Source organism: Muscardinus avellanarius, assembly GCF_963383645.1.
Source record: "Muscardinus avellanarius genome assembly, chromosome: 13".
Classification (NCBI taxonomy): Eukaryota; Metazoa; Chordata; class Mammalia; order Rodentia; family Gliridae; genus Muscardinus; species Muscardinus avellanarius.
The window spans coordinates 95,590,925-95,605,550 of NC_137799.1; the positions used below are offsets into that span (position 1 = coordinate 95,590,925).

General features: G+C 47.2%; 1 protein-coding gene across 1 annotated transcript in view; it reads left to right on the forward strand.

Annotated features, from left to right (window-relative positions):
• The window catches only part of SLC35D2 (solute carrier family 35 member D2), a gene marked incomplete at both ends in the record, with an annotated part of 45,187 nt that overhangs the window by 16,431 nt on the left and 14,130 nt on the right, over positions 1-14,626 (forward strand). Inside the window, 5 exons of the mRNA XM_080709019.1 lie at positions 2,776-2,843; positions 3,412-3,483; positions 4,839-4,907; positions 7,915-8,017; positions 12,202-12,294. Of these exons, the coding sequence (XP_080565145.1) occupies positions 2,776-2,843; positions 3,412-3,483; positions 4,839-4,907; positions 7,915-8,017; positions 12,202-12,294 (405 nt within the window). The remainder of the gene's footprint in view (positions 1-2,775; positions 2,844-3,411; positions 3,484-4,838; positions 4,908-7,914; positions 8,018-12,201; positions 12,295-14,626) is intronic.

The window sequence follows — 14,626 nt, forward strand, 5'->3', positions numbered from 1 at the left end:
CATTTCTGTCAGGATTTTTGGTTTTGCTTTATGTATTTTGAGGCTGTATTATTAGTCGTTAAATCTTCCCGGTAGGTTTAACGTGTTTAGCAGTAGGAAGCGGTGGGCCTCCCTGCCTCTGGACTGTGGCAGGCGGCCTTCATTCTTCAGGTCTGAAGCTGCGGGGTGAGCGGGCCCGTGCCCCTCGGCAGAGCCGGGGCTCTGCTCTGTCTCTCTCTCTTCACAACCTAGGTGCTTGTCAATAAGTGCTTTAGTACTCTACCTTTGTTTAAATCTCACTATATATTTTTATTTCGTCTTTTATAAAACCATCAGTATTTAAGTATACTTACCCGCATACTTACTGCTTCTTTTGCTGTTCTTTCTCTTCTGCCTCTCACTCTTTCCATTCCTTCTTGACTGGAGCACCCCCCTTAGACCTGGCACCGGTGATGGCCTGCTGCGGTGAGTCCCCATAGCTTTTATTTGTGTCGAATTAACTTTGCCTAATGCTGCCTCTGTACATACTTTAAGTTGAGCCTGAAGGTTCCTCGGCGGTGAAGTATATCCGGATGTGCTGTGTGAATCCAACTGGAACCTTCTCTTAGAATAAGCGGCTGAGTCTCAGCCAATCACAAGTGGCCAGATGTCCAAACCGTGCCCCTATAGGACAACCTGGGCTGTGGCCAGTTGGATGCTGACCATTCGGTATTTCTCAGGACTTCTTTCATTTTTCTATATAGAGCCTGCCCATTTTTGCTTCAGATTGCTGTCCAATCCTAAAATTGAAATACAACTAATTAAGAATGCAAAAAGAGGTTTGTTGTAATTTTGTCTTTTAACATCTGGAAAAGTCTAAATTTTGCCTTGTTTTTGAAAGGGGCAGGCAGGCTGCATGTTGAGGGTAGAATCTGCTGTCTTTTGTGTGTGTGTGGTACTGGGTAGGGGGGGAGTAGAACCCAGTGGCTTTCTACCTCCAGGCCATACCCTCAGCCCTATTTTCTATATTTGGAAACAGGGTCTCACTAAGTTGCTGAGGCTGGCTTCGAACCTGTGCGATCCTCCTGTCTCAGCCTCCCAAGCGCGGGGCTTACAAGTGTGCGCCACCACGCCCGGCTTGAATCTGCTGTCTTCTGTCACTGTTTCTCTCTTGCTTCCTGTTTAATTGTTTTTGTGGCCAAAGTTTTCATCAATGTCTTCCCAGTTCTTAAGTTATTTCTCTATTTATCGTGTGTGTGTGTGTGTGTGTGTGTGTGTGTGTGTGTGTGAGAGAGAGAGAGAGAGAGAGAGAGAGACAGACAGACAGACAGACAGACAGGCAGGCGCTGGGGATGGAACCCAGGGGCATTCTACCTCTGAGCTACACCCCTGCCTTTTTTATTGTTTATTTTGAAACAGGGTCTCACTAAGTTGCTAAGGACCTCGCTAAGTAGCTGAGGCTGGCCCTGAACCTGCCATCCTCCCGTCTCGGCTGGGATTACAGACATGCACCGCCATGCCTGGCTTCTTTCATTTTAAATTGTTCTCAGCAAGGGGATTAGCACAAATATCTAGCCTACTGTTACCAGAAACTAGAAGTCAGTCTTGTTTTTATCTGAAATAATCATGTGGAAATGGGACCCACCATCCTTTACGATACTTGGACCCTCCAGAGTTGTATCAGTATCAGCTGGGTTATTGTTGAGTGAACTGTAAACCGCCAACCAGAATGTCAACTAGTAAAGGGCAAAGTCATGCGTCCACTGTCCCATCTAACAGAGCAAATCTGTGAATGAAATTCTGTGACATTGCTTTGGTAGATGACAGCACCTCAAGGGCTGTCATATCTGAGTTTTGTGCCTAGTTTCTTTCCAGGGTAAAATGAAATCGTTGACTGTTTATATCAGTTAAAAAGTGGGCTATTATATCAGTGCTCGCCGGGCATAGCGGCACCTACCTGTAAATCCTAGCCTTTGGGAAGCTGAGACGGGAGGATTGTGGGTTTGAGGCCAGCACATGGCAACTTACTGAGATCCTATTTCAAGGATAGCTCAGAGGTACGCCCCCCACCCCGGGTTCAATCTCCAATACCACCAAAAACAAAAAAAAAAAGAGATCCTAATTTTTTTTTCTGTTTGGAAGACTAGACTTTATATTTTGTCTGTTGGTCTAGTGTATTGGAACAGTATTTCTCTTGACAACCAGAAAAGTACTCAGGAGCTCAGGGCTCAGTGAATCCAAGTCAAGTACAAGGGTCACCCTATTGACCTTGAAGAGATGTAGTCATTGTATGTCGTCAAAACAAATCAAGTGGTTCCAAAGTAGTGTGGTCAGCACACACAGCTTTTTTGAAAGGACCACTAACCTGTGACATTCAAAAAAGAGAGGAATCTTTGTCCAGAAGAGTGAATAACGCATGGGGAGAAGTTTACACACCTTTTCACGAATCTTCTGAACCTTACGCACAGACTATAAATACCCGGCCCCTCGGGGGGGCCCCCCCAGAGAGATTCTCGTTCACATCCTTAAGCAAAACACAGATGTTGGCGAGGTGAAGATTGCATTTTCTTTACAGGGGTACCCCTCTTCCCACCCAAGGACAATGGGTGTCACAGCGAATCTAAATACTGCGTAGACCACGCGGAGAAACCTGTGGAAGTATTTTAGATTCCGGAAAAATCAGTTAGTGCAGGCAGAGGAACTCAGATGGCTTGCCTACTGCGGGGGCACGAATGCCCCAGTTTTAATATGTGAAGGATTCCGTTATTGGATTTCTAACCACATATTCTTTCTTTCTATGTTACAATTTTGGTGAAGCTGTTTCCTCTGCCTCTCCTCTACATTGGAAACCACATCAGTGGATTATCAAGCACAAGTAAATTAAGGTACATCTGGGCTGAGGGTGGGTGGGAGGGTCCTTACCCGTCTTCCAGTGGCTCAGGGACCACGTCTGACTTTCCAGGCTACCTGTGGAAGACAGTGATATTGAGTAAATTAAAAGAGCAAACTCTAGTGTTGAGTTTAATTTGCCAGTGTTTGAGAGAAGCTTAAGAAGCTTCTTTTTGGATTTATTTTATGTTTTCTTTTTTATATGCTCTTGTTGGTGCATTATGGCCTCACATGGTAATGTAAATCATGTTGACGGTGACGTCACGCACACACGCACTTGCCCGTCACCCCCTTCTGCACACAGAATACTGAGATTGACATTTATTTCACATGTGTACACATGTGTACATAGCCGATGGTAGGAATTCCTTCAATGAGCCTCACTCTTCCTCCTCCCTTCCCTTTGGAGGCAGAGACAGGAGGATGGCATTCGAAGCCAGCCTTGAGGTTAACTTTTATATTTAATAAAAAATGAATGAACTTAATTAAAAATGTAAATCATGTTTAAAACAAGAAATAACCAGCACCGGGTGTCTGATGTCACACTGCGTCTCCTCCTGGCAGCTTGCCGATGTTCACGGTGCTCAGGAAGTTCACCATTCCACTTACGCTGCTGCTGGAAACCATCGTGCTTGGGTAACTGCTTCCCCGCCGCTCCCCAGATGTTCCCTGCCCTGGGCTACTTCCTCCCAGTGAATTCTAGTCACGGATTTCCAAGTTGCTAGTCTGTGCTCTAGATGCAGTAATTTAGGGAGAACCGGTCTAGTCACTTAAGCAGTTGCCTATTTCTGGGATCCTTTAAGAACTTAATGAGGAATTTTTTAAAATTGTCATTTTATGTTAGACAAAGAACACGTTTGTGGTAGAAAGTTATAAAAGAAAAAGGTATAAAGAAAAATTTCCAAACAGATATAAATTTGTGCAGCCAGATGAAATATATACCAGTTTGGGAATAGAGAAGAAAAATTGTCTGCGTATCCATGCAAAATGGGAATACAGAATTGATCCTGATGAAGTGGCTAGCACATAACATCAGAATACATTAATTTTCATCATCTTGGCATTCAGCTTTCTGGTAAGGGCACGCAGCCTGTCATTCGCCAAGGCAGTCCTGGGTTTTCTGTGAAGATGACTTGGCAGCGAGTGTAGTTGAAGGCTCAGTGTCTTAAGCCGTCGTGATCGAATTTTGTCTTAATCTTGGCTCCATATGAATTCATGCAAACAAGACCTCACGGATGGACGGCACTCCAGGAATGTGCCCCAGCAACTCTGGTGAGAGCAGAGGTGTCAATTTACAATTAAATTAAAACTGCTTAAGAAGTAAAGTCAATTTGGCCTGAGTGAGTTACAGTTATCATGAATCTGATGATTTGGGTTGTAGAACTGTTCATGTCTATTTTCAGTTGGTTTTTCAAATATAGTCCATATTTAGAATTTCTCCTGCCTCCCCTCCTCCCTCCCTTCCCTCCTCCCTCCCTCCCTCCTCCCTCATCCTTCCATTTCCTCCTCCCTCCTCCCTCCCTCCTCCCTCATCCTTCCATTTCCTCCTCCCTCCTCCCTCATCCTTCCCTTCCCTCCTCTCTCCTCCCTCCCTCCTCCCTCATCCTTCCCTTCCCTCCTCCCTCCCTCCTTCCCTCCCTCCTCCCTCATCCTTCCCTTCCCTCCTCCTTCCCTCCCTCATCCTTCCCTTCCCTCCTCCCTCATCCTTCCCTTCCTTCCTCCCTCCCTCCTTCCCTCCCTCCTTCCCTCCTCCCTCATCCTTCCCTTCCCTCCTCCCTCCCTCCTTCCCTCCCTCCTTCCCTCCTCCCTCATCCTTCCCTTCCCTCCTCCCTCCCTCCTCCCTCATCCTTCCCTTCCCTCCTCCTTCCCTCCCTCATCCTTCCCTTCCCTCCTCCCTCATCCTTCCCTTCCTTCCTCCCTCCCTCCCTCCTCCCTCATCCTTCCCTTCCCTCCTCCCTCCCTCCTCCCTCCTCCCTCCTCCCCTGTTCCAGGAAGCAGCACCCCCTGAACATCATCGCCAGTGTCTTCGCCATCGTCCTCGGGGCCTTCGTCGCAGCCGGGTGAGACTTGGCGCCTTTCCGCCCAGTAGCATCTCTGTGTCTTTGACAGTAGCCCCGCCCCATCCCCACCTGCTCTGGCTGTTGATGGACTAGCTCAGAGACAGATCTGCTGAAGGTGGTGGAAAAGCGCCTGTGCTCCTGGGGGTCAAACTGAGCTCCGCGCCGGGCCTCGTATTTCTGAGACTTTATAAAGTGAGACTCTCTAGACGTTCGTGTAGATGGTCTTCACAAAAATCAGCGCATGGCTCGTTTTCATTACTGTGTGTCTTCCATATGGAACGTTTACTTGAGGCGTTCTTAGGTGTTTGGTCAGCAGTTACCGATTTGGGCTGGGGATAGCTCCGTGGTAGAGTGTATGCTTAGTGGACACGAGGCCCTGGTTCTATTGCCAGAGCCCCAAGCCCCACAGCGGACTCCCACAACCCTCGTGAGCTGTTTATCATCCCAGGGCCCAGCCCTCACTCTTCACAGCGGCAGAACGCCATCATTACATGTTTGGGTACGAGCCAACACGGGGCAGGACTCCAGCCTCCATCAGGCTTGCAGGCAGACGCGCGCGGGGTTAACGAGCGTGACGGTCACATTTTCTGGGTTCAGAGCTTAGCCGTGTCTCCTCTGTGTGGTTTCTTAGCCTCTCTGGGCATCAGTTACCTCATCTATAAAGATGGCGACAGACAGGATGCTTCCTTGACAGGAGGATAAAGGTTGAAGGGACTTCAGTCACCTTGTTTCATGAACTCACTTCCACCCAGGGCTTCCGGATCGTTTAAGCTGCATGTTAACCAGTTGAATAAAGCAATGAGCTGCAGGGAAGGGTACCGGGGTCTTATTCTCCTCACTTACTGCCCAGCAGCTGTGTAGCCTCCTGGGCTTCAGAGACCTCAACTGTAGAGCCAAGATTCAAATAGCATCCACCCTGTGGGGTCATCGTGAGAATTAAATAAGATAATTCAAGTGCATGCCCAAATTTAGCAAAAACGTATTGGCATGTTGTGTATGCCGGGCGCCGTCCAGGTATGGGAAGTCTAACAGTGCAGAGAGGTAGAGGAGGATGCCTGCCCACGGACAGTAAGGGATGAAGGAAGGAGCCCACGGGCTGGCGACAGGTGTTATTGGCCATGCAGGAGGGCTTGTTATGGCTAAGGAAGGGGTTCAGCCGCTGTGCCGACCGACCACCCCACCACGTTCGTCATTTGACTTTTCTCAGTGCCTCCCGCTTCCCGTCCTGGGTGTGGGCTGAGCTCTGTACCCTTGGTGTAGGGCTAGCAATAGGGCGGCCAGGCAGCCAGCGGTGGCACTAGGAGCCCGTTTCAGTCGCAGAGACCGTTCACCTGGTGTCATATGCGTGGCTAACAGAGGGAGGCTCTTGAAGGAGTGGCGCTGTGGATTCCTCGGGGATCACCTGGAAAACCGCTGTCTTAGAGCCAGCCAAGACTTTTCTAGAAACTGGCTCGTAAAAGCATTTGTAAATCTTTGGTGCTGTTGGTCTGTGGGCTTTTTCCCAGGACCAGTGAGTGGAAATTCAATTCCTTTTTAGATTTGAGTTGAAAGGGTAAATCATGTTCCAAAAGAATCTAAATTTTAGCCGGGCGTGGTGGCGCACGCTTGTAGTCCCTGCGCTTGGGAGGCAGAGACAGGAGGATCGCGCAGGTTCGAAGCCAGCCATGCTGGTTTAGGAGACCCTGTTTCCAAATAAAAATATAAAATAAGTCTGAGAGTGTAGCCCGGAGATAAAAGGGCTTCCAGGAACCCCAGTACCACCAAACAAACAAACAAATCTAAATTTTAGCCAAGAGCCAGCTTGAGCAGCCGTTCTCAGCCCTCCCAGAACAAATCTATCCTGGTGGGCGAGTCCTACACTGAGCTGTAGGCCTGCTGTGCCCCGGCCTCCTCTCCTCTCATCAAGTTAGTTCCTCCAGGACAAGGAATTGCAGATTGACTTTGGTGGATGAGCCAGTTTATGCTGCTGTAACAAACAGCTCCGGCATCTCGCTGGTTTAACAGGCCAGGTGTGTTCTGGTCAGACCATGCTAAGTAGCAGCGCTCAGTGCGCATCCTGGGTCAGGGACGCTGCTGCTGGAATCCTCGCCCAGAGGCGGCATCCTCCATCAAAGGCCCGGAGAGAATTGGCTCATAAGCCAGGATCCACAAGTGCCGCTTCTTTTTACGTCTTACTTGCCACAGCAAGTCACCTGGCCAGAAAAAGTTGAAGCAGAATGTCTACAAATGGCTCTCCAGATGGCGGCTGTGAATCTGATTAACCACCAGTCTGCTTTGTTTTTAATTTATTTTTATTTTTATATTTTTGCAGAACTGGGGATTGAACCCAGTGAGCTACACCCCCAGCCTTATTTTTTCTTCTTTATTTTGAAACAGGGTCTCACTGAGTTGCAGAGGGCCTCACTAAGTAGCTGATGCTGTCCGTGAACCGCGATCCTCTGATCTCTGTCTCCCAATGCTGGGATGACAAGCGTGCGCCACCATGCTCGGCCGATGAGATGTTTTTTAACCAGGGAAGAAAGGAGCCTTACAAGAGTGGCCCAGGCCGCTGGGTGTCTGCCTTGTTCTTTTGAGGGACAGCGTGGGCACGGCACCAGGAGGGGGCCCGAGCTTCCTCACTGGCCCTTCCTGTTTGGTGGCTCCCAGGTGCCCCTTTGGGCTTTTCTGGGTGCCCGTTCACTGCTGTGAGCAAAGCCAGGACGGCTGGGCAGGTCATTTCCCTCAGAGAAGTCGGGGCGCACCCGTGAGCCACCTGCAGCCAGCAGAAGAAAGGGCTTTGCTGCCAAAGGAGGCCGGGGAGGTCCCTGGGTCGTGAACCCTGGGGGCTGGCCGCTTTTGGTCTTGGTCTGGAAGGAGGCAGAGGGATTAAGGACTCCCACCCGGGGACTTCTGCCTTCGGAAAGGTGGTCCTTAGCCTTTCACCTGGGTGTGATTAGGAAACACAGGTGGGCTTTGGGGCTTAGCTGTGGGTTTCTGAATCCTCCGCCTCCTTTCCCTCCTCCACCAGTTCCGACCTCGCGTTCAACTTGGAAGGCTACGTGCTCGTCTTCCTGAACGACATCTTCACGGCTGCGAGTGGCGTTTACACCAGGCAGAAGATGGAGCCCGAGGTACCGCGTCCCGCCGGTGGCCGTCAGGGTCCGCCACCTGCTCCTGAAACGAGAAAAATAAAACAGAATCTGTGCGGTTGGCATGTAATCTAATCCGTGTGATGTGATCTAGCTGTTACTAACTTCTTCATTAGCTTGTCACTTCTTGTCACTTCTACTCTCGCAAAAATTTGGTTGAAAATTAAGCGAGGAGGGGAAAATGTCGGTATTTGAGATGTGCAAGTCAGAAGGTATACAGATCTTAAGAAATACTTTTGTCGGCGCACTCGGTGTAATCACGGTGAGGGTCAGCGTGGTTGCGCGCAGCTGGTCTATTTCTTAGAGTCCCACGCTGTTCCTCCCTCCTCTTGCCCGTGCGTGTTAGTGAGTTGATAGTGATGCCTTCATATAGTGTCAGTATTATTTGAACTATTTTCTTCTCCCATTTTTCTCTTCCCCTACCCCTTCCCCCAATCCCTTTCCACCTGTGTCTCTCTCCACATTATTATTATTATTTTTTGTGGTGCTGGGGGTGGAACCCAGGGGCCTTCTATCTCCAGGCTATGCCCCTGACCTATTTTATCCTTTATTTGGAAGCAGGGTCTCACTAAGCTGCTGAGAGCCTCACTAGTAGCCGAGGCTGGCTTCGAACCTGTGCAGTCCTCCTGTCTCAGCCTCCCGAGCGCGGGGATTACCAGCGTGCGCCACCACGCCCGGCCCCTCCACATTATTTAAAGTCCCTTATGTGTCCTATTTTCTCTCTAACTTACACATAAGAGAGAAAACATACAACCCTTGATTTTCTAAGACTGGCTGATTCTCATTTCATATAATTTTATCGTCTAGTTCTATCCATTTTCCTGCAGATGACATAATTCTGTTCTGTTTTTTTTTGAGAGGGTACTGGAAAACGAACCCAGGACATTCTACCTCCAGGCTACAACTCCATCCCTTTTTATTCTTTATTTTGAAACAGGGTCTTGCTGAGTTGCCGAGGGCCTCCCTAAGTTGATGAGGCTGGCCTCACACCTGCAATCCTTCTGTCTCAGCCTCTCAAGTACTGGGATTACAGATGTGGGCCACCATGCCCAGCTACACCTGTTCTTCTTTATGGCTGAGTAGAATTTCACTGTGTGTATGTGCCGCACTTTCCGTATTCATCTGTTGATGGATATCTGGGTTGATTTCATAATTTGGCTGTAGTTAATTGGGTTGCTATAAACATGGGTATGCATGTGTTGCTATAGTATTCTAACTTTAATTTTTTTTGAAAAATACTGAGTAGTGGTACAGCTGGGTCATAGGGTGGTTCCGTGGTTCCATCCTTAGTCTTCTGAGGACCCTCCACACTGACCTCCATCCACGGACCACAGTGGAGAAGAGTCCCACCCCGCCAGCGTTTGCTCCTGTGTGTATGCTTAATGACTCCATCTACCTGGAGTTAGATGGAGTCTCAGTGCAAGCTTTTTGTTTGTTTGATTTTTAAACTCAGATTGAACCCAGGGGTGTTCTACCTCTGAGCTACACCTCCAGCCCTTTTTATATTTTGTTTTGAACATGATATTTTATTTTAATTATTTTTTTTTGTGCTGGGTATGGAACCTAGGGGCTTTCTACCCCTGGGCTACATTCTCAGACCCATTCTATACTTTATTTGGAAACAGGGTCTCACTAAGTTGCTGAGAGCCTCACTAAGTAGCTGAGGCTGGCTTTGAACCTGCGCGATCCTCCTGTTTCAGCCTCCTAAATGCTGGGATAACTAGTGTGTGCCACCATGCCTGGTTTACTTTTTGTTTCGAAACAGGGTCTTGCTAAGTTGCTGGGGCCTGCCCGGGACTTGCAATCCTCTTGACTCAGCCTCCCAAATACTAGGATTCTAGGCATGGACCACCATGCGAGGTTCAGTGTAGTTTGAATTTGCGTTTCCCTGATTGCTAATGATGGCGACCATTTTTAAAATTATATTTATTGGCTGATTGTATTTCTTTTTTTTTGAGAAGTGTGTATTCAATTCCATTGCCCATTTTTTTTATTGGATTTTTTTGTGTGTGTGATACTGGGGGTGGAACCCAGGGGCTTTTCTACCTCTGGGCTACACTCTCAGACCTATTTTTTATGTTTTATTTGGAAACAGGGTCTAAGTTGCTGAGAGCCTCACTAAGCTGAGGCTGGCTTCAAACCTGTGCGATCCTCCTGTCTCAGCCTCCCAAATGCTGGGATTACAAGCGTGCGCCACCACGCCTGGCTGGACTTTTTTTTTTTTTTTAGCGTAAGTTTATTTTAGTTCTGTAACATGCACAGTTTTAGAAAAGCAAATTCATTGTGGTCTGTCTATCTTTCCTTCCTTCCTTTCCCTTCATCAGGGACTAAGGCACAGTCAAGGCTCTGAGAGCATTAGTTTGAGTGTCTAGAGACCTGGAACACAGACCCAAGTTTTCAGTGGCCACTGTGACTTTGAACCTTCACTTCTTCAAACATGTGGAAGGGGAAGCCTGGGTGACTTGTAAGGGCCTCCGCAGTCCTGCCTCTTCTGGTCCCAAGGCTGGGGCAGAAGGGCTTTTTCCTGGTGGCAGCCTGTCCTGTGCCGGCCGAGCCCCGCCCAGCCCAGCTGTCCAGGGAGCTGGGGATGCGCCAGGCATACGGTTCTTTGTCCCAAGTTCTTTGTGTTGAGTGAGGCGTTCACTCTGACGGCCAGGCTTATTTCAATGAGTTTTTTTTTTCTTCTTCTGTATGATCATTTGTTTCTTTTAATGGTGGCAGTTTTACAAAAAGAGGTTTGTCGCCTTTTGAAAAAAGTACAATACGCCATCTTTTTTTGTGGACAAGTGGTGTGGTGTGGCCACTTTGAAGAAAGTAGATACAAAACTCAGCCGTTCTTTATGGAGAGAGCAGATGTTTAAAGGAATTGATTATGCTAACATTTTTACTTTTTTTTTTTCCCCCCTGCGGTACCAGGGATGGAACCCAGGGCTATTCTGCCTCTGAGCTATACCCCCCAGCCCTAATTTTTTTATTCTCTCTCTCTCTCTCTCTCTCTCTCTCTCTCTCTCTCTCTCTCTCTCTCTCTCTTTTGTGGTGCTGCGGATGGAACCCAGAAGCTTTCTACCTTTGGGCTGCACTCCCAGACCTATTTTCTATTTTATTTGGAAACAGGGTCTCACTAAGTTGCTGAAAGCCTCACTAAGTAGCTGAGGCTGGCTTTGAACCTATGCAATCCTCCTGTCTCAGCCTCCCAAGTGTGGGGATTACAAGCATGTGCCTTATTCTCTATTTTGAAACAGGGTTTTATTGTGTTGCACAGGGCCTTACTAAGTAGTAGCTGAGGCTGTCGGTGAACTGTGATCCTCCTGTCTCAGCCTCCTGAATTACGCCCGGTTATGCTAACATTTTTAATCTTCTTTTTGTTTTAATTAATCTATTTATTTATTTATTTATTTATTTAGCGGGTCTGGGGATGGAAACCAGGGGCATTCGACCTCCGAGCTACACCCCCTGCCCTATTTTTTTTTTTATTCTTTATTTTGAAATAGGGTCTTAATAAGTTACGGAGGGCCTCACTAAGTAGTTGTGGCTGTCCGTGAACTGCGATCCTCTGGTCTCAGCCTCCCATATGCTGGGATTACAGGCATGTGCCACCAGGCCTGACTTTATTTTATTTTAATTTAATTTAACTTTATTTTGCAGTACTGGGGATTGAACCCAGGTGTTTTACCTTTGAGTTACACCCCTCAGATATATACATCTATATATCTATATATATCTATATATCTATATATCTATATCTATCTATCTATCTCTCTCTATATATATAGTAATTTTATTTTGAAATAGGGCCTCACTAAGTAGTGGAGCCTAGCCATGAACTTTGATCCTCCTATCTCAGCCTCCCAAGTACTAGGATTACAAGCATGCGCCACTGCGGCCAGCAAATATGTTCATTATTAGAATGTTGGAGATGGATGGAAGCCTGGAGTCCTTCATTTTTCATCCATTTTATCTGCAGTTTTTGATGTAAAACAAATATTTATTCTGAAGTCACAGTACATTTGAGTTGAAGCATTATACATCAGAAATTTGCTGAAAATACCCCACTAAAGAATTGGTCAGCATGTGTCTTCTTTCTGTAAAGGTGTATTAACAGCTCCAGGAAACTTGATGCTTCTTATTTCTAAGACTGAGTGGAGTTTTTGTTGTTGTTTTTGCAGGAACTAGGGAAATACGGAGTGCTTTTCTACAATTCCTGCTTCATGATCATTCCAACTTTTATTATCAGTGTCTCCACTGGAGACCTTCGACAGGTAAGCTGACAGTGGTCATGATATTCAACTTAGCCATCTTTAAAAATTTTTTATTTTTATTTTTGGTGGTACTGGGGGTGGAACCCAGAGGCTTTCTACCTCCGGGATATACTCCCAGACCTTTTTTCTATTTTATTTGGAAACAGGGTCTCACTAAGTTGCTGAGAGCCTCACTAAGTAGCTGAGGCTGGCTTCGAACCTGTGCGATCTTCCTGTCTCAGCCTCCCAAGCGCGGGGATTACAAGCGTGCGCCACCACGCCCGGCTCTAAAATTTTTAATATTTTACATTTTGTCCTCACTGAAATGAAAAATGTCAAGGTAATTAGGGTCACTAGGAGGATACATGAAAGCATGTTTGAAAGCTGGGTATGGCGTCCTGCACCTGCAATCCCAGCTACACGGGAGGCTGAGGCAGGAGGATCACTTGAGACCAGTAATTCCAGACCAGTGTGGGCCACACAGCAAGGACTCCACCTCAAAAGCAAAACAAAATCAAAAGGTGTTTGGTACCCCTGGTGTGGATACCTTTGGCACTCTCCATGTAGCGTGTATTCCCTGGGTCTTTAGCTACGAATAATTAATTTGAAGCCACCAGAAAGAAGTAGTGGCAAGAACTCAGATTGGACCCTTTTGGAAAGCAACAGTAAAGGCCTGAGTTCGAGTCCCGCTTTCCCCCCTTGCAAAGTGAGGACACTGGGAAAAAATGTTTCCTTGAGAAGGTAATTTTGGTAGTTTAAAAATCAGCTTATTTAAGTTGGGCATGGCGGTGCATGCCTCTAATCCCAGCACTTGGGAAGCTGAGACAGGAGGATCGCGAGTTCGAAGCCAGCCTCAGCAAATAGTGAGGCTCACGTCAACTTAGTGAGAGCCTGTTTCAAAATAAAAAATAAGCCGGGTGTGGTGGGCGCACGCTTGTAATCCCAGCATTCGGGAGGCAGGAACCATAGGATCATGGTTTTTGGACAGTCTCAGCTACTTAGCGAAGCCCTTCGCAACTCAGTGAGACCCTGTTTCAAAAAATAAAAAGACTAAAAAATAGGGCTGGAGGTGTAGCTCGGAGGTACAATGCCCCTGGGTTCCATCCCCAGTTCTGCAAAAAAAGAAAAATAAAATATTTTGTTTTTGTGTGGTACTGGGGTTCCTGGAATCCCTTCTACGTCTGGGCTACACTCCCAGACCTATTTTTATATTTTTATTTGGAAACAGGGTCTCTTAAGCCAGCAAAGCTGGCTCTGAACCAGCGCCGATCCTCCTGTCTCCACCTCCCAAGCGCGGGGATGACAAGCGTGCGCCACCACGCCCGGCTAAAATAAAATTTAAAAAATAAAATAGGGCTGAGAGTGTAGCATCACACACACACAAAAAATGGGCTTGTTTATTTGTTGCTTGTTATTATGACATTTTGAAGCATCATGGGTAGGAAGCTGATTCTGTGAGCTCTTGTCTGTGCATTTTGGTACCCTTAATGCATCCACCCCATCTGTCACGGCTTCCCACCCTCTGGAGTATTTTAAATCCCAGCCTTCATGCCCTTTGACCTTAGCATTCCAAGTCCACATGTGAATGTTGAGAAGGTTTTGTCCTTTTGGTGTTTGCCTTGCTTACCTTAGCTGGTGCACGTGTGGGAAAGAAATAAAATGGTAAATTAGCGTAAGTCGAGTGTCTCTGTCTGAAAAGTCAAAATCTGACATAGGAAATGCTCCAAAATCTGAAACTTTTTTTTAACACCAACATCATGCCTCCACAAGTCATGTGGAAAGCCTCACACCTGATTCCTGGGTCACAGTAAAAATATAGACACGCTGGAAATACTGCATACAATTACCTCCAGGCTGTGTATACAAGGTGTATATAAAATACACCTGCATTTTATGTTTAGGCTTGGGTACTGATTCATCAGCATGTTAACAGCTATAATCCAAAGACCTGACCACGTAATTTAGAGGAAGGAAGGTTTATTGGCTCATGGTTTAGTTCATGTGAGGCCGGGGACCACAGACCTTAGGACATGTCATCGGGAAACGGAAGGGAGAGGACAAGGCTGTGCTTCTCACATCATGGAGGCCAGAGGCAAGAGCGAGGGGGAAAGCTGGGGAGGAGGAACCATAAATAATCCCTAAGGCCACAGCCCCAGGGAGCCACCCTCCTTCACACCCTACCAGCCTGGACCACCACTCAGATAAACCCATTACAACAGATTTCTCCACTGCTGATATCCAAGCCCTGCTTCCAGTGAGAGCTGGGAGACGCCCCAGACCAAACCATCACAGGTACCATCTCGAGATATCTTACATTATCTGTGCACATATCCCCAAACCTCAGAGTCTAAAA